The sequence below is a fragment of the Misgurnus anguillicaudatus genome, chromosome 11 (genome assembly GCF_027580225.2).
Source record: "Misgurnus anguillicaudatus chromosome 11, ASM2758022v2, whole genome shotgun sequence".
NCBI lineage: Eukaryota > Metazoa > Chordata > Actinopteri > Cypriniformes > Cobitidae > Misgurnus > Misgurnus anguillicaudatus.
In genome coordinates, this window is record NC_073347.2 from 7,633,384 (window position 1) to 7,653,029 (window position 19,646).

A 19,646-nucleotide genomic window follows, 5' to 3' on the forward strand; every position below is an offset into this window, starting at 1 on the left:
GTTTTCTGTATTTGGTGTAATACAATGTGTTTGCATGGTTAGGGTTAAAAAATATTTCCCACATACCGTAAATTATTGTTGTTCCTCTATGCCCTGCCTCCCTGCAGTGGCGGATTTAGCAAATTGGGAGCCCAAGGCGAAGGTATGTATGGGGCCCCCCTATCCGATCTATAAAAGAGGATGACCTTTTTTACTCCAAAAGAAAGCAGAGAACACACAAAGTGTACAAAGTCCAAACATGTTTAATGCATTAATAAATTCATTACAAATACAATTAATTTTCTTCTTTATATACTGTACATAAATTATTATTTTTTAACTTTACCATACTCTTAACATATATTTGCCTTACTGTAAACCATTAAACTTACAATCAACTCTTTATTACTGTGTTGTAAAAGCTTTAGGCTACTTTAACACAGACTTGAGTAAAGAAATCACATTCTTATGCTGTAATCACTACAAAATGTCTCCATGCACTCTAAAGATATCATTTGGCCAGGACTTGTAAACTCTAATCTGAGGTACTGAGCACAATGTTTTACGTCTTTTCTGACTTCTAGCGTGAAAACACAGCAGTGTACAGCGCTATCTTTAAGCTTTCATTGATAAAACTAAAGCAGCTGATCTCTGCCTCTTTCATTAGTTTCATTTTGCGAGCATGTGGAAGTTGCGCTGGATTATTTCATCAACTGCGCTAAAATATCATAGAAAGCTACGCGTCGTCTTCTTCGTTGGATAACTCCTCTCCCTGGACATCATGGGATAGTGAAGTGTCCATCGTATGCACACTGCAAAATCTAACCGGAGGTAGTAGGTCATCCAGGTACTTTTTGCATACTGTTTTTTGAATACTGTGTATTCGGACATGCTACTCGCCTCACCTACTGCTTTTCGCGTACTGTATAGTATAGAAGTAGGCGGTTTCGGACGCAGCAAAGTAGATTTTGTACAAAGCTCATCGTTCTAAAAAGTGCAGATTGGCTAGCTAACCAGAACGTTGTGATTGGCCTGAATGCCTCTGTCATCAGCCGGAAATGTGACGCTCCTTTGGAAGATTAGCTTCCAATGCAATGCTGACAGGAGTTAATATCGTCTTTACTACCTTATCAACACAAGCCGAATCTGATCCAGAAAATGCAGATGACCAATATTGTGTCATCGTTTACTTTGGGATTTGTACCCTTTGCATATTGTTAACATTTACTAATACACACCAACGGAAATGTAAAATCGTGAATCAGATAATAGGTGCTCTTTAAAGCACCTTATATTTTTAAGGGTGTAATAGATAAGTTAAGTAATGTAATTTTTAAGCGGTAAAGATTTCTGATCTGTCATATTTTTCACCTCTATCTGACATCGCTGTTCTGACCTTATACTACACACTGCTTTACCTTGAAACAATCACTTCATAGGCAGACAAACCTGTTTATTCTTCTGTAATTATATATCTTAAATGCTTTTTTGAGTGTGTGACCCATTTATGTAGGGTGTATCCCTTTGTGCTGCCCCCCGCCCCGCAAAAAAGCATTTTAGAACTTAACATTTGAATTAAACAAAACATATTCAATTTTAAATTATACAATGTTGTGCTTTATTTTTCAGAGGTTTAATTACACAAGATTTGTGATAAATTAATGTATTTCATATAATGTTATGTCATATAAGAGCCACTTCTGTAGCATCTGTATGGCATGCATTGATGTGCTGAATGCAGATATGAGGAGATATAACTCCTGTTTATAACAGATGTGTTGTGTTGTTATAACCGATGACCATCTCTTCTCATGGGGGTTTGGGTAGTTTGAATAAACCCAGCCCACCATGTAAAAGGCAGGACTATCGCCGGGTAGTGTATTGTCTACACTACTGCAGGAAATGGTAGGTAAAATTTTGATATTAAAGTCGAGATTTAACTAATTTATCGGCTTAACTTGAATATTTGCTTTTAAAATCGAAGGCACATAACACATTCATTGGAGGGGAATGGGCGTATACGTCCGGGTTGTTGCGCGTAATGTACAGCTTTAAACAATTTTAATCTTTGTACAGTCGCGTTTCAGATCTGTATTTAATGTCTGTTTGGTGTAAATGATGTTAAGGGTTTGTTATTAATTCTCAACACAATGTATTTTGGCTCTTCGGCGCGGGATGGGAGAGATGAGACTAGCAGTGTGCGTTTAAACACTTGACACTTTCTGTCATTTTCACTAATGGCATCGATTTAAAATGTAAGTGTGACAGAAGACACTGACCGGAAGACCAATACAAGTTTCCGCAATGAATTCATTTGTAACCAATAATTTTCATTGTCTTCGAAGGTTTCATTGTTCGTTCTTGTTTACTAAGCAGTTGTCGTAATATTAGAATTGATAAACACAAACGATGCTAATTTACTTCAGCTTTGAAATTTAAACAATCTTAGATATGGCATAAACCCATCAACAAACAATGTGTTACAGGCTCGACTAACATTTGTTTGATGTTTTACGCATACACCGATTAATGGTTTATTTATTCCTATTTATTCTGCAGCCGGTGTAGCGCACGGTTATGACGCCATTGTCACTCTGCTCTCGCTATCGCGGTACTTTGACGTCACGTTTCAACAGTCTGCGCAGCGCTGCATAATGCAAAGCACGCAAAATATCTCCAATTAAGATGTCTGCAGGTAAAATGTAATGCTGTTTGCTATCTGTATCTGTAGTCGAGTCTCTCAGAAGGAGAAATCATGCTGGATGAGGTGCCGTCCGCGGACACACAGGAGTCAGTCCCGTGTTTCCAATCTCCAGGACCTACAGTCACTTTCCATCATCTCACGTACAGCGTGCAGGAGCGACTGGGAATGTTCAGCAGAAAATGGGTTGAAAAGCAGATCCTCAAAGATGTCAGGTAATGCGTGACATTGACAATAACCATGTATGCATCTGCACAATTACTAGGCAAAAGTGGGGACACCAGGGTTGTCAACTTTGGTGATTTGTCTGGAGTGAGATTTCTCCCCAAACATGCGCATGCAGCGGCCTACTGGAAATTTTGGCCGGTGGCCACTGCTGCCGTCACCACAAGCAACTTAAGTTACCATCTAAACCTATACCGACTAAATTAATTTACAAATGTTTGATGTTTTTGTTTTGATGAGTTTCATTTTGTTCACTGTTACTTTGACTATTTGATTTATCATGTGATTGTTATGCTCAGGGCATTGCTGAAAGAAAGCTGAAAGTTCATCAAGCTCCCCTGAATAAGTATGATTGATTAACTAAGGTCACGAGGTTAATGCATGAGTGAGGACTATACATGTCATGGCATTGCATTTATTCTACTTTATCGTCAACTCATGATCTGATTCAATAGGTTGTGTTAGTAAACTCAGGTTAATACACAGATGAGGTTAATACATGGTTTTGTTTTTTGTTTGCAGTGGAAAAAAAAACAATGCATGGTGCTTATATAGTTTATTAGTCAGGCTTTAGACAGAATGCAATAAAATGTTTACATTGGTGAAGACATAATCAGTTGTTCACCAAGATACTTACTAAGACAGCTACATTCACAAATGTTATTATGTGAATTTGTTTGTTTAAGCCAAAAAACAAACATGGCTTATTTAACCCTTGTGCATCCTTGAGGACATTTTTGTCTCTTTCAGTTTTGTTTTTTTGATAACTTTGCCTGCGTTAATGCTAAATGCATACAATTTGCCACAGGTGTGCATTTTTTATTGGAATTTTAATATTTTACCTTCATTTCCTTTAAAAAATCTATTTTCTACTAGGTACACAAAATACTTCCTCTCAGGACCTTTTGGACAAAAATGTCCCCATTGAAACCCATTAAAACTGCAATTTTTAATCCCGGGGACTTTCAACTATAAAATGATGCAATCTTTGTTAACAGGCTTTCATTCTGTTGGCAAGGCTTCAAAATTTAAATTCTTACTACTTTTTTACCAGATGGTGCCATTTTTTTAGGTTTGGCATATAAAGCAAATTATCGCTTTATTATTGTTTTCTGCTTATGCATATTATAGAGCCAATTAGATATATTATGAAGCTATAATTGTGTGGGTGTGTTGTTGGTATGGATGTCAGAGTGTGGTTTGTATGTGTGTACTGAAAATTTTATGTGTGTGTGTATGTGTACCTGGTAATTATCACGTTGTGGTGACCAATTGTCCCCACAAAGATAGGAATACCAGTATTTTTGTGACCTTGTGGGGACATTTTGAGGTCCCCATGAGAAAACAAGCTTATAAATCAAACAGAATGATGTTTCTCGAAAATGTGAAGTAGTAGAAGGATTTCTGTGATGGTCGGGGTTATAGGGAATGGGGTAGGTAAGGGGAATAGAATATACAGTTTGTATGGTATAAAATGCATTACGTCTATGAAATGTCCCCACAAAACATGGAAACCAGAATGTGCGTGTGTGAACAGTTTGAATGAAAAAAAAAATATTGTACTGGAAATCACAAGACTACAACCGCTGCAAAGGAGGTGTCGTTTTTTTTTTCATAAAAAACAACAATGGCATTGTGTAAACAAACCAGCATTTGAAGGGTTAAAATTCTGAAAATGAATGAATGTTTGGTCATTGTGATTAGAGCTGATTCTGCTTAACAAAATGGCATCAATGAAAGTGGAAAAAAATATTAATCTATAATATTTTTATGACACTTTTTTGACATGGACATTTTTGTCCCCTGTGAACCTATGTGTATGGACCTGAGAGGTAACTTTTTTTTTATCTGATACTGCATAAAAATATTTGAATGCATAAAAATTTATGTTGTTGTTAATCATTGACATATCCAAGGCTGTAATACTCAAAGTAAAAAAAATCTGCTTAGCATTTTTTGACATGGACATTTTTGTCCCCTGTGAACCTATGTGTAACTTTTTTTAATTGATGCACAAGGGTTAAACTCTTTACAACTTAACCAACCTCCTACAGTTGAGTGTAGTGGAAATGAATATAATGTTATATATTTTACGTGTTGCAGTGGTATCATGAAGCCTGGAATGAATGCTATAATGGGTCCTACAGGAAGTGGAAAAACATCGTAAGTTATGTTCATGTATTTCTTATCTTCATCATATTACTGTTGTCATCACAGTTATATTTGCAGATTTATTTATGTTCATGTAATTTACCATAGTGAAGAACAGTAATTGTATCATCACTCCATCGAATTTAATAGATCATACATTGTATTGTTCATTTTAATATATTAAATGTGTTTTGATTATTTAAAGGGGTCATATTATGAGATTTCTTTTAAAGATGTAAAATAAGTGTTTGGTGTCCCCAGAGTGCATATGTGAAGTTTTAGCTCAAAATACCCCACAGATAATTTATTATAGCATGTTAAAATTGCCACTTTGTAGGCCTGAGCAAAAATGTGCCGTTTTTGGGTGTGTCCATTAAAATGCAAATGAGCCTTGCTACCTATCTCACAAAACAGGCAAAATCTAAAACAACCTAATTTTTCACATGCTTGCAAAGAATGGCTTACCCAAACTAAGTTACTGGGTTGATCTTTTTCACATTTCCTAGGTTGATAGAAGCACTGGGGACCCAATTATAGCACTTAAACATGAAAAAAGTCCGATTTTCACGCCATGACCCCTTTAATCTAAACATAAAAGCGAACGTTAATTTTAACATGTCTTTCTTTAGGCTTCTTGATGTTATTGCAGGAAGAAAAGATCCTAAGGGATTAAAATCAGGTCAAGTTCTGGTTGACAACACTATTGTGACCTCTGACCTCAGGCTCAGCTCTGCCTATGTGGTTCAGGTGGGAGAAATATATAGACTGTATATGTACAGTTGAAGTATATGTACAGTTGAAGTGTTTGTTTTCTTTATGTCAAGAAATATTACATATGGGGGATTATATGATTGCAGGTAAATTTATTTCACTATTTTTTAATTGTTTTAAGGCAGTGGTTCTTAAACTGGGGGCCGCGAGATGGTGCCAGGGGGCCCCAGTTTTATGACATTTTATGAAATACATGAATTTATCATGAATTCTGTGTCATTAAACCTTAAAACCTAAACCTAAAAAAATAAGGCTACTAGTAGGGGTGGCACAGTTCATGAAAAAAATCTGAACCGTTCGGTTCGCTTGTCTCGGTTTGGAGCGTGTGTGCGCACGGTTCAACGGTTCATGGCATGTGCAATGTAGCCTCGTGCCCTGTATGTGACCTCTTATAGCGTGTTTCACTTTCCCGAATCGCGCGAAAGAAGAGGTGACTGGTGTGGAGAATGAGTGCTGCAGCTCATGTTACGTGTAGAAATGGCAAGTGGGAGAGAAAAGGAAGTCTGTCCAGAGCATTTTTTATTTCACGTTACCTGATAGCGGAAATAAAACAATAGATAGAACTGCAATCTACAGATTGAATGTGTTCGAACAGCCACAGGAGACCGCCTTCTCTCCGCCCATTTATCTAATCTGAGGTACTAATCACAATGTTTTACGTCTTTTCTGACTTCTGCTGCTATTTTTAGCCTTTCATTGATAAAACTAAAGCGGCTGATTTCCGCGTAGTTTGCTTTTGCTAGCGTGTGAAAGTTGCGCGATCTTATTTTATAAATTGCACTTCAAAATAATCAGGACAGAAGTGGTCAATAGTGGACAAAAGAGACGGATTTAAATATTACAGGTGTAAAGGTTATGTTTCTCTGTAGTCTACATACTCTCTGCAGTTTTTAAGCAGCCTCTCAGTGATAAATCTTAGAGCTACACTGAAGTTGGCATTTTGATAAATGCAAGTTATCTTTGTGTGCTAAAAATGCACATAAGTTCATGTAGATGGCAATACACATTCTCTTTTTTGCCAAATAAATGAAAAGCATGTTGAAATCATCAATGTCTTCCCTCTTGCTGTATCAAAATCTCGCCTGGCTTTCCTCAGGGATGTTCCCAATAATGTGCTTAAAGTCAGATTCAGTTTGTGCATGATTACATGATATAACTTTTTTAATACTGTATCCTAAATTATGGATAATTAATACATTAATAAGATAATACATTTCTGGAGTGTTAAAAATTAAAAGTTAAAAAATAACAACAAGAACCGTACAGAACTGAGAACCGTGACCATAAAACCGTGATACGAACCGAACCGAGGGTTTTGTGAACCGTGCCATCCCTAGCTACTAGCCAACAGCACTATAATTTCATATGTTTTGTTAAATAAAAATTTTATGTTTTAGGACTGGTTTTTGTCCAAAAAATTTTCAGGGGGCCACAAAGGATTGTGCTGTACACAAGGGGGGCCATGCGCTAAAAAGGTTGAGAACCACTGGTTTAAGGGTTTTATTTAGCATTTTGGCATGCATCACAAGATGTTACAGATAATAACAATATATATAATAAAGGGGCAACCTTCTGATCTCTCAGATTAAGCCAATACAAAGAAAAGTCTCTGCAGAACAGAAAAGGAGCGTTTCCCAATTTTGGGGCGTTTTCAAACTGGGATTAGGCGTTTTTAACTATCCAATCAAGCCATACATCATTATTTTTTAACACCTATATCGGTTTGAAAATGTCCCAAAATTGGAAAACGCCTCTTTTTTTTTCCCACAGAGAGCCTTATCTCAATACAGAAGTGATTTAAACTGCATTTCAACTGACCGCTAGGAGCTGGATCCAAAAATGGAGTCAATTCCCATAGACCCCAAGTTTAAATGCCCAACTTTACAGCAGAAATATCTTAAAGGGGACACTCCACAAGACGTTTTTAAGATATTAAATAAATCTTTGATGTTCCCAGAGTACATATGTGAAGTTTTAGCTCAAAATACCATATAAGTAATTTATTGTGGCATGTTAAAATAGGCAGTTTATGGGTCTACCGTTTTTGTGTGTATCCCTTTAAATCCAAATGAGCTGCTCAGGTGGGCGGAGTCTCAAGCGCTCGTGCTGTAGAGAAGACAGAGCATCAAGATGGAGATTCTCTCATGAAAGAAGATATATACACTAGATGTCGCCTTGGGGTTCTAAGCATGCGTCAAAACCGCCGCCATCTTAGAACAAGGGTCTTGTCATTGGAAGTAGCTAGGTAATGCTGCTATCTCCGCCTGTACTCCGAATTCATGGACGATGCCAGACTTTTGTGCTGCGTATGGATGTTAGGGCTACTAGCACTATGCATTATAGTAGATTTTCAAAATATCAAAACTTTAATTTTTTTCTGGACTCAATGCTGAAAACATGTCTGACTGTTGAAACAAACCAAAAGAAATCCAAGAAAATCGCATTCATGACGGTTTATGGTGATTTTATTTGCGTTACACTATTGCCTACAATGACGCTTATGAGTTACATAATCCCCATCAAGACCAATATAAAATGAATGTCCATGAATTAGACTTTTTTGATGAACTATTCCTTTTAGTTGAATATATTTTCATAAAATCAATAATTTTGTTTTGTATTTCTATAGAATGATATTCTGATGGGTACTCTGACTGTAAGGGAGAACCTGGCTTTCTCTGCCAATCTTCGTCTGTCACTGAAAGAGTATTCCTCATCGGACAAAGAAATGAGGGTCAACTCCGTCATACAGGAGCTCGGCCTTAAGGATTGTGCAGACACAAAGGTAATGAACTCAAATTTTGTGGAAAAAAAATAAAAAGTTGAATAACTCAAGCTGTGTTTTCATGCTGTGTGTGTGGAGGTAAGACAAGCCCCCAACGTCTCCAGGTCTTGCTGAAGAGAGACTTGTCAGATACCACACATGTGCAAAGTCACTCCCCCAGAGGATGTCATTCTTTAATGATTGATGCTTGGCTCTTTGTACTTAAAGGCGGGACTGCAGTGATCATACTGATCTCCCCCATTCATATCAATACCAGTAATAAATAGTTTTGATCAAGATTTCACAACAAGGCCAAAGTATGGTCCATTTTTATGTATGTTTTTTACGTTTTGAATGCGTACTGTACGTGTACATGCACAGCTGGATTTTTAAAACCATGCGTACATTGTACATGTAGGTTGTGCATGTGCCTACAGAAGAATATAGTATGTAGCCCAGGACATGCATTGCATTTTTTCGCAATGTGCATGCGTTGAATGTCTGTGTACACGTACAATAGTTTGCAAGCCTGTGTGTTCGACCGTGCACGTACGTTCGTGTACACAGGACCCCCGCATACACGTAAAAAATGGACTTCGGCCTTCAGACACACAAAGATATCTTTAATCCATTCTGCTTGGGTCTTATACTGTCTTGGTGTCTTTCAGATTGGGACAGTATTTTTGCGTGGTGTTTCTGGTGGAGAGAAGAAGAGATGTAGCATCGGTATGGAGCTCATCACCTCCCCGTCCCTCCTGTTTTTGGATGAGCCAACTACGGGTCTGGATGCCTACACTGCCAACTCCATCATGGAATTGCTGCAGAAGTACGAGATCAGTTACCCGTGTCTCTGTTACATACATGTTCACTTGTAAAAGCCGTCATGAATTTGTGCATGTGCCTTTTGGCGTTCTTCAGCTTGTACAAAAATGCATTCGGATGACGTTCCACTTCATACAGTCATGTTGTTGTTTTTGTTACCCAGGCTCTCCAAAAATGGCAAAACCATCATCTTTGCCATTCACCAGCCGCGCTACTCCATCTTCAGGCAGTTTGACCACCTCACACTCATGAACAAAGGAGATATCATCTTCGCAGGGCATGCAGATAAAGCCATCAGCTACTTTGAGGACTTGGGTACTGATAAACGCACTGTACTAACAAACACACAAAAGCAAATGAGCATGGATTGACTAACTGCATCAGTGCATGTGTACTCATCTTCATAGGTTACAAGTGTGAACCGTTTAACAACCCGGCAGACTTCTTCCTGGATGTTATAAATGGGACCATCCTGTCTGATAATAATCACATCAAGAATACAGGTGCAATATATCACATTTAATAGTTTTCGCGTTTTGGCTTACTCAAAATGCCTGGCCTCTGACCTAGCTTGTATCAGTTTGTAATCTGACTTTCATAATCTGCGATTGGATTGAATTCATTTGAATTGAGAGACATTGGTGCATGTATATTTCTATAACCAGTGCCCATCTGACATTCATTTATTTGTAGAGAAGTTGAGCAACAATGCGGTGACAGAGGGACATGACGACCATCTCGCTGTGATGTACAAACAGTCTCCGTATTTCATCAGCATGAAAGACCGACTCACAGAGATGTCGGATGGGCTCGACCCTCAGGTCACAAAAGGCGACAGGGCCTCCTACGTTACACCTTTCTATTATCAGGTACAAAGGAGTTACAGTTTACGAGTGCTTAGGTTGTCAGATGACGATGGCTGATATTTCTGTGTTTGTACGTCGCAGCTTCTGTTAGTCAGCGGCCGCACTGTCAAAAACATCTTGAGGAACCCACAGACGTCCTATGCACAGCTGTTCCTCAATATTTTCTTTGGGATTTTGGTGGGACTCATCTATTACCAGATTCCAAACACTTTACCAGAGGCGATTCAGAACAGGTGACCAGTTTCATTTGACATGTTAATAGCAAATGTGAAGTGAATCTTTTTAAAATTCGAAAAAAAAGAAAAACAACCAAATGAGAATCAGGTGCGTTTCCATCAAGTTGTTCGAGCGAATGACAGTGGTATTGGTAACCTAGTAACCAACATTAACATAAACAGGGCACACTTAGAAAATGAAGACATGGGTGCAGTTAGTCACGATGTTGCAAGTTATTCATTTATTAGAAGTGCAGCTTGTGATTGCCAAACTGAATGCTGTGCACAAAAGGAGAAATGCAGTATTTTTGATGAAGACACTAGCAGCATTAAGACAACATCAAGCCCCATATATATTAAAGACAACATCAGCAGAAACGGCTACACGGTCAGTCTTGTGGGTTTAATGTTTGCTACGTCAGAATTTATTCGGCAAATGCGTTTCCATATCCCATTATTAACGTTTACTCTTTTTCACAAAGTCAAAAACCACCTCAAGTGAGCGTAAACAACAAGGATTTTTTTTAATTTGTCATTTCCATCACTCGTTTTTGATGTGATACTTGAAAATGCACATAAATCATGGTTATGGAAACATGGCTAATAATTAATTTTTTGAGAAAAGAGCACTGACCAATCAGAATCAATTATTCCAGGTAGCCATTAATAAGCATTGATATAACATGCCAATTAAAGGCGGGGTATGATCTCTAAAAGCCAATGTTGACATTTAAAAACCAAAACAAACACGCCCCTTACTGCTGATTGGCTACAAGTGTGTTTTGGTAGTCAGCCCGACTCCCTTTTCCAAAGTGTTTTTCAAAAATCATGCACCCCGCCTTTAAAGGATTACTCCACTTTCATAAAAAATCCTGATAATTTACTCACCCTCATGTCATCCAAGATGTTTGTCAGTTTGTTGTTCAGTCGAGAAGAAATTAAGGGCCCTATTTCAGCGATCTAAGCGCATTGTCTAATAGCGCACAGCGCAACGTCTAAATGGGCGTGTCCGAATCCACTTTTGCTAATTTAACGATGGGAAAAATGGTTTGTGCGCCGAGCGCATGGTCCTATTTTTTTAATGAGTAATGGGAGTATTTTGGGTGTAACGTGCAGTAAACCAATGAGAGTCTCAGCTCTCATCCCCTTTAAAAGCCAGTTGCGCTGGCGCTATGTCTAATCCCTATTTAGATGACGGACTTTGTAAACTGAAAAACTAAGTGGAGGAAAGATCCCAGTTTAAGATTAATGTTAAATAATTGTGTTGTTTTTCACTTGTATTGAAATTGTTATTTTTTGGATTAAAACCTTTAAAACCAGTTTTCTTTTAGTCATGGAAGTAAAAAAGCAGGCTTGTAATTGCTTTAAATATATGGATATCCAATATCATCAAAAAATAATTTACAAGTATGTAAGAAAAGGTTTGTACTGTAAAATACTTTCTATGTAACAAACAGGAGATAAAGAATTTACAAACGGCTCTCTGCATGTTTCAGCACTTGGACAGCGTCACAAGATTTTTTAAGCATTACTTAAAAATGTTTCTCATCTCACCATATCCACAGGTACAGAGTCATCATATACAATAAATCCGTGAGGTAGCATTTAAAATAACATTTAAAAACAGATGCATTTGTTTAAAGCAAATAATTTTTTTACTTACCAGTCTACAGGTAAAGCAGTTCTTTGCGCCTTCTAACGTCTCATAATTGGTCCTCATTTATGTCCAAGAGACTCAATAATAATGTTTTACAGTCAATCCTTTAATCTTTCATATTTAAAAGCATTTTTATGTATGTGATAAGCAAACCCGCGTTGTCGTCCCGTTTAGGCGCATATTAACAATGCGCTCTTTAAATAACAAAAAACACATTGCGCCATTGACTTTAGACTTTAGACCAGGTTTTTGTTGGTCAATGGCGTAGTCTATTTTAGTTGCCTCAAAATAGCAACGCGCCAACAATGTGCCTGAACACACCTCGTTTTCAGACCAGAACGCCCATGGGCGCAAAAGGGGGCACAAATGCATTTGCTATTTAAACAACGCGGCGCTAAATGTGAAAATTATAATTGCGCAGGGTGGAAACTAGCAAGACACACTTGCGTTACGCATTGCGCTGCATTGTGCCAGGTGTAAGATAGAGCCCTACGTTTTTTAAGGAAAACATTTCAGGATTTTTCTCCATAGTGGACTTTTTTGGACCTCAACAGTTTACAGTTTCAATGCCGCTTCAAAGGGCTCTAAACGATCCCAACCGAAACGTCATTTTCGCAAAAAAAATAAAGAATAAGTACCTTTTAACCACAACTTGTCTTGCACTAGCCGTGTGATGCGCCGGCATGACCTTATGTACTGTGTGATCACATGGAAGGGTTACACTTGACGTATGTGAAACTCCTGCTTCAGTGTTTAAAAATGTGAAGAAAGAGGACCTTTCAGACGTTGTTGTATGCGGAATGATACTAATTAATGTCTTTGTGTCCGTTTATTGTTTAAAATGGTCCTCAAGTGTGCGTTTCACATATGTAACGCGTGACCTTTTGACGTGAATGCTTAATGCATGGGGTCACTTTGGCGCGTCACACGGCTGGTGCAGGATGAGAGGTTGTGATTTAAAGGTACATATTTAATTTATTTTTTGGTGAAAATGACAGTCCCCTTTCCCTAGATAAGACCCCTATGCCTCGGTTGGGAATGTTTTAGTCCTGTGAAGCTGCATTAGAACTGTAAACTGTTGAGGTCCACTAAAGTCCACTATGTGGAGAAAAATCCTGAAATGTTTTCATCAAAAAACGTAATTTCTTCTCGACTAAAGAAAGAAAGAAAGACATAATCATGTTGGATGACATGGGGGTGAGTAATTTATCAGGATTTTTTTAATGAAAGTGGAGTAATCCTTTAATATGACTAGTCGTGGTATCCATTATAATAAATTGTCAATATAAATGTAAATGTATTGGGTTTCTTTCGTTTTTCAGGACAGGAGCGTTTTTCTTTCTGGTCATCAATATGGTTTTTGGCAACCTGTCTGCAGTCGAGCTGTTTATCAGTGAGCGAGTTCTCTACATGTATGTGAAACATTAAAGTCTGTTATATATATATTTAAAGAGTTTCGTTGCAAAACGAGATAACCACCGTTTTTTTAATTGTTCAGAAATCTCGTTTTTTGGTTGTGCATTCCAATTAATTTCAATGCAACTGCAGTTGGTTTGTTTTGATTTAAACCTTCATAACTTAAAAAATACAGCTAAGTAGCACCATAAAACTAAATAATAACATGATAACATAATAATAAACATGTTTTGACAAAAATTTAAAAAAATGGATTTATCTCGTTTTGCAACGAAACTCTTCATTTAAACAAAGACCTTTATAAATATTTCTGTCCTGTCATCCTCAGTCACGAGAACTCCAGTGGTTACTATCGTACATCTGTCTACTTCCTGTCTAAAGTCTTTGCTGACCTCATTCCAAACCGAATCCTGCCTGTGTTTATTTTCTCTGCCATCCCATACTTCATGATGGGTAAGTACTGACACTGAGCAGATGTCAATTTAAACGTCATAACTTTGTTATTAATGAGTTTGTGTGTCTGTGTGCAGGTCTGAAGGCTGATGTGGAGGCTTTCTTTCTGTACTGTTTCACTATGAGTATGGTCAGTCTGGCAGCCGTCAGTTTGGCCTTTCTGGTCAGCGCCAGCGTGGGCTCCTTCGCCATGGCTAACATCCTCATTGCCCTTCCTTTTGTCTTCATGATGGTGAGTTTATTTACATATTAAAGGATTACTCAACTTTCATTAAAAAATTTGATTATTTACTCACCCCCATGTCATCCAAGATGTTTAAGTCTTTGTCTGGTTTTTTTTATGAAAGTGGAGTCATCCTTTAACATATTAAATCCTAAAGCCAATGGCAATATATGATATAGATGTCAGTTCACCTCACAGTAAACTCTTTTAGTTAAATTAGTTAAAGGTTGTAGTGATTGTACTAACTTCTGTCTTCTCAGGTGTTTGGAGGTTTCCTAGTGAACCTGAATTCAATGCTGAGTTGGATGTCGTGGCTGAAGTGGGCCAGTATATTCAGATATGGCATCAATGTAAGCGCTTCACCGAAATATAAAACACAATCTTTATTTACAGTGTTTGCATTAAACATTCTCTACTGTAAGGAATAACAGCATACAGGTTTGCTAAATACATCACAGACCGCAGACGGCTCTGGGCCGGTGTCATGAGCAATCTTATCCGCCCTTGCAGTTCTGTCCCCCTAGGACCCCGACTGGTACCTAGCAAGAAAACCTGCCTGCTCAAAATTTGTCATTGCAATATCTTGTCTGCGTTAGGGGTCTAGCAAGCTAGTACAAAATAGGAGCATACAAAATATTTTTTTAAGATGTCAAATAAATCTTTGGTGTCCCCAGAGCACATATGTGAAGTTTAAGCACAAAATACCATATAAATAATTTATTATAGCATGTTAAAATTGCCACTTTGTAGGTGTGTGCAAAAATGTGCCGTTTTGGGTGTGTCCTTTAAAATGCAAATGAGCTGATGAAATTCAAACACTGATCACAATGATGGTGGTTTGTTGCAATTAAAACTCAATTGTGCTTTTCTCTGCACTAAATGGCAGTGCTGTGGTTGTACAGTGCAGATTACAGGGCGTTATTATTATAATAAGAGCTCCTTGGGTTGATCTTTTTTCACATTTTCTAGGTTTATAGAAGTACTGGGGACCCAATCATAGCACTTAACTCATTCACCGCCATTGACGAGTTATCTCGTCATTTATGAGTTCATATTTAACTAATAAATATGCCTTTATGGACGAATTTCAAAGTGAAAGTGTAATACCGCTTTTAACCACCAGACCGAATTTATCAAAAACTGAAGTTAAAAAGATTTAATGATTTATTTTAACTGCCTTTATGTTTGATAGTCATTAGTCATAGTCATTCAGTCTGATCTCTAACATAAATTTCTTTACAAAACGCAATTTTTTAAGCTTTTTGCTCAAAATGTTGTATTTTTGAAGAGAAATATCCATATTTCAGTGGTAAATTAAGTAGAAAAAGTAAATATATAATTAAACGTTTTTCCCCATTTTGTTTGTTTGTTTATTGTTTGTTTGAAAGCAGAGGGTGTGTTCTTTAATTTGATATAATTTGTATGTTTATATATTTATAGAAAATAATTTTTCCTGCAAGGAATTTTGTGAAAATTTTGTTAAAATAACAAAAATGCAGGTGGGTAACTTTTCTCAAAAAGGCTGACGGTGAATGAGTTAAACATGGATAAAGTCAGATTTTCATGCCATGGCCCCTTTAAATGAAAGCTTACAAAAAATAATATAATAAACTAATATTCATGTTGTAGACACGTCAGTTGTTTTGTGTCGTCATCTGCTTTACAAAAACAATACTTTTATTTTTGTAAATTATTAACATACCTTACGAAATGTCGTTTTAATAGTAAAATTGCAGTAATCGTGGCTTAATAAATGATCATTTTAATGTGTAATTCAACTTTGTAGTAATCATGTTCTTTATAAGTAATTTATTAACTTCACACAGTACAATTGTGGAAAGGGTACAGTATATAATATCTAAATAATAAAATGACACAAGCAATGTGTAGATCTCACCACCTAAAGCCTCATTTATATACTACTATATGAAACATATCATTTAAAAGACATCAATTGTAATTTTAACAACGTTCTAACTACATAAATCATAACGCGATTTTGTAGAAATGTAATAAGGCGCTTAAAAAACTACCCATGAGTTCTGTCCTAAGCGGGCAGAATTGCCGGGGGGGGGGCACAATTGCTCTTGACACTGGATCCAGACTGAAGTCATCGGTTTTGGACCGGAGTCATCTGCTGCTTGAACCAACTATTAAAACACACCTATTCATGGCAATGACTTAATCAAACTGTTCCTCTTCAGGCACTTGCTATCATTGAGCTAAAAGATCAAGTCTTTACTAGTAACTCCAACAGGTAGGACTCAAGTTCACAATCTGCTAAAAAATATCAAACCTTCCTAAAGGGTGTCGCACACCGGACACGCAGCGCTGCGCTGTTCTAAAAGATGGAATACATTGTTTAATATGAGTATACGCACACCTGGCCGCGGCGCCAAGCTACGACTCAGGAAGTTGCTCTAATCCCTGTCGAGCCACTCACATAGTTTAACAATAATAAATAACATCATATTTCTCCCAAATCATTAATGATTAACATCGAATATTTTGCATTTTGAAGTAGACGCTATCTGACGAAGCTCACGCTATTTAATGTGCACTTCCGGTTTACGATACCTTCGAGTTGTCCTAGACGCGACTTGACACGGCGCTGAGCTGAGCTGCGCGTCCGGTGTGCGACCTCCTTAAGTGTAGTAGATGTGTCCATTAGGTTGTTGTTTAAACTTCATCAGCATGTTTTCTCTTTCTTAGTGACAGAATGACAGGTAAAATGTATCTGGATAATCAAGAGATCGATTACAGCACTTGGGGTTTTTGGCAGAATCAGGTGGCTCTGGCGGGCATCATGTGCATCTGTCTGACTCTTGCTTATGTGCAGCTACGACGGATCAGTCGCTGGAGGTGACCCAGTAACACTGTGCCCTAAAAAGAAACAAATGGCCAAACCGCACAAACAAAGGTACGGTTTTGTAAATACCAGTGCACGTGCAATCCAAAGCTCTGTCCAAATCTACACGGGTATTTTCAAAAACGTACCTTTGTCTGTGCGGTTTGGCCATTTTCCACACTAAAAAGAAGAATCAGGGGACTGAAACCAAACTTTTATAAAAACTTTTGCCAGTGTGACTTTTTAGAAACTGCTACGTTGTCATGCAGGTTTTGGCCTGTGATATATGCTGAGGGGAAACTGATTGGCCAACATGGCTTTACGGTTAGGGATATATTGCCATCTGTTGGTTTGGCATGTTATTGACTGGGCTTCATACAAGCACGCAAAAAAAAATGTAAACGAAGGAGGGGAAAACCTGTGTACATAGACTAGGACTGAAACTTTTTAACGCTCTACCTCTGTCTGTAAACAGTGAAGTGCAATCTTTCAGGATTGTTTTATTAATGTTACATTTTATATACATACTGTGAACTGAATACAGATCCTGATACAAAGATGTTACGTTTGCCATGTGCTTTTTATTTTTTATTGGTTAAGGCCCATAGATTTGATCCGTTTTTAAAACATTTAAAGCCGTTTCATATCCCTTACTGCCAATTTTGGCATAAAATATGACCTGTGTGTATACATGTTTGGTGCTATAACTGGTCATTTAAAAAAAAGCCTTTTAATCACTTTTAAAGGTGCCTTTTGTAACTTTTAGAAGGATCTCTTGACAGAAATGCAAAATAATATACATAACTATATATTATAGGTGGTGTATAAAGACTTTACATAATGAACTAGAACAGTGGTTCTCAAACGTTTTCAGCGTACGGCCCCCTTTGTGTACGGTGCATTCCTTCGCGACCCCCCCAAAGAAAATTTATTACAAAAAAACAGTTCTAAAACTTCGCATTTTAATTAAACAAAACATTAAATTATACAAAGTAGTGCTGGCTTATTTTTTTAAGTTTAATTTCACAGAATTCATGATAAATTAATGTATTTTATACAAATGTCATAAAACTGGGGCCCCCCTGGCACCATCTCGCGGCCCCCCTGGGGGCCACGGACCCCAGTTTGAGAACCACTGAACTAGAAGATATTTGTCACCCAGTCTGTGAAGACCCAGCTAAAGTTGTTTATTTGTGTGATTTACTGTTTTCTAGATAAAATCATCCTACATTGTGGGAAAATATAACCATGATATCTTTAAAGGTGCCAAAGAATGCATTGACATAATCTGTTAAATTGTTCTCTGATATCTAGAAGATATGTGGCTTAATAAGTGCAAAATTATCTAGAGATAGTTTTACATGTCCATTTACAACCCTATGATTTGCCTTTAGAATGAAATGGTCTATTATTATCTTACTGAAATATACATCTCTTCAGAACAAAAAAGAAGCGTTTCCCAATTTTGGGGCATTTTTGGGGCGTTTTTAACCATTCAATCAAGCCATACATTATTATTTTTAACACCTATTTCAGTTTGAAAATGCCCCAAAATTGGGAAACGCCTCTTTTTGTTTTTTAGCATAAGAGTGAAAGTCACTTACCATCTTAAGGGTACGAAAAATAACCCATTTAAATCAAGTGAGGTGATGCAAAAATGAGTACACCCTACAAAAATTCTTAAAAAAAGCAATCTAATATTTTGTGTGGCCTCCATTATTTCTTTTTTAAACAGCACAAATTCGTCTAGACATTAAATAAACAAGTTGACAACATACAGTTACATCTTTTATTCTCCATTCTAGAACAATAACCTCTTTCAGGTCCTGGATGGAAGATGAAGTTCTGCTTGTCTTTTCAGAACTCCCCGTACCTCAACCTGTATTGAGGTCTGAATCACTTTTACCCTGTGCTTCTTCTAAAATGAATTAGTGACCTTAGATGTGTGTTTTGGGTCACAATCATGTTAAAAGATTGCCCGTTAATCAAGGGCACAGAGTGATAGAAGCATCTTCTCTTTAAGTATTTCACAGGACATCTGTGTATTCATGATGCTGCAACCGATGCTGCCGTCAACTCTCTGACACCTGCAGCACTCATGCAAGCCCACAGAGGAACACTGCCACCACAATGCTTCACTTGTGGTACCATGCATTTTCTTATTGTACTCTTCACCTTTGCCATACAGTTTGGAACACCTCAGAGCCACAAATATTCATCTTTGTCTCATTACTCCAAAGTGTAGAGAGCTAGAGATCCAATAGTCTTTACCTTTCTCAATATGATCTGTAGCAAAAGGCTTTTGTGCATTGGCTTTACTAGTGGCTTTCTCTGTGGATGACAGCCATGCATGCCTCTCCTTTGCCCTGTACGTCTATCATGTGGTGTCATGGGAAACACCCCAGATTGACTTTCTAATGAATTAGCCAACTGTGCTGAACTTGCATGATGATTTTTTCAACATCCCTCATCACAGAACACTCTTGACGTGGTGTTAACTTCAGTGGATGTCCTGGAGATTGCAGAGAGCTTCTCACAAGTCCATATTTTTTTTA

General features: G+C 37.5%; 1 protein-coding gene across 2 annotated transcripts; it reads left to right on the forward strand.

The window, feature by feature from the left end:
- Positions 1–1,751: 1,751 nt before the first annotated feature.
- On the forward strand, positions 1,752–17,651 carry abcg2c (ATP-binding cassette, sub-family G (WHITE), member 2c). Of its 2 annotated transcripts, none has more exons than XM_055171090.2 (16): positions 1,752–1,884; positions 2,711–2,895; positions 5,009–5,068; positions 5,686–5,803; positions 8,457–8,612; positions 9,260–9,417; positions 9,577–9,728; positions 9,821–9,916; positions 10,107–10,282; positions 10,361–10,512; positions 13,474–13,563; positions 13,896–14,020; positions 14,098–14,252; positions 14,504–14,593; positions 16,448–16,500; positions 16,956–17,651. In XM_055171090.2, exons 1-16 carry the CDS (start codon positions 1,882–1,884, stop codon positions 17,107–17,109), a joined length of 1,923 nt encoding a protein of 640 aa, XP_055027065.2. In that variant the 5' UTR covers positions 1,752–1,881; the 3' UTR covers positions 17,110–17,651. The 2 variants fall into 2 exon arrangements, with proteins under 2 accessions (XP_055027065.2, XP_055027066.2); XM_055171091.2 differs by having other exon boundaries at positions 16,962–17,651.
- Positions 17,652–19,646: the final 1,995 nt, after the last annotated feature.

Bases quoted from the DNA above. Each gene is read 5' to 3' on its own strand.
- abcg2c (XM_055171090.2), top strand. The intron at 5,804-8,456 runs GTGGGAGAAATA...GTATTTCTATAG, and splicing joins GCTCTGCCTATGTGGTTCAG to AATGATATTCTGATGGGTAC. The intron at 14,594-16,447 runs GTAAGCGCTTCA...GTTCCTCTTCAG, and splicing joins TATTCAGATATGGCATCAAT to GCACTTGCTATCATTGAGCT.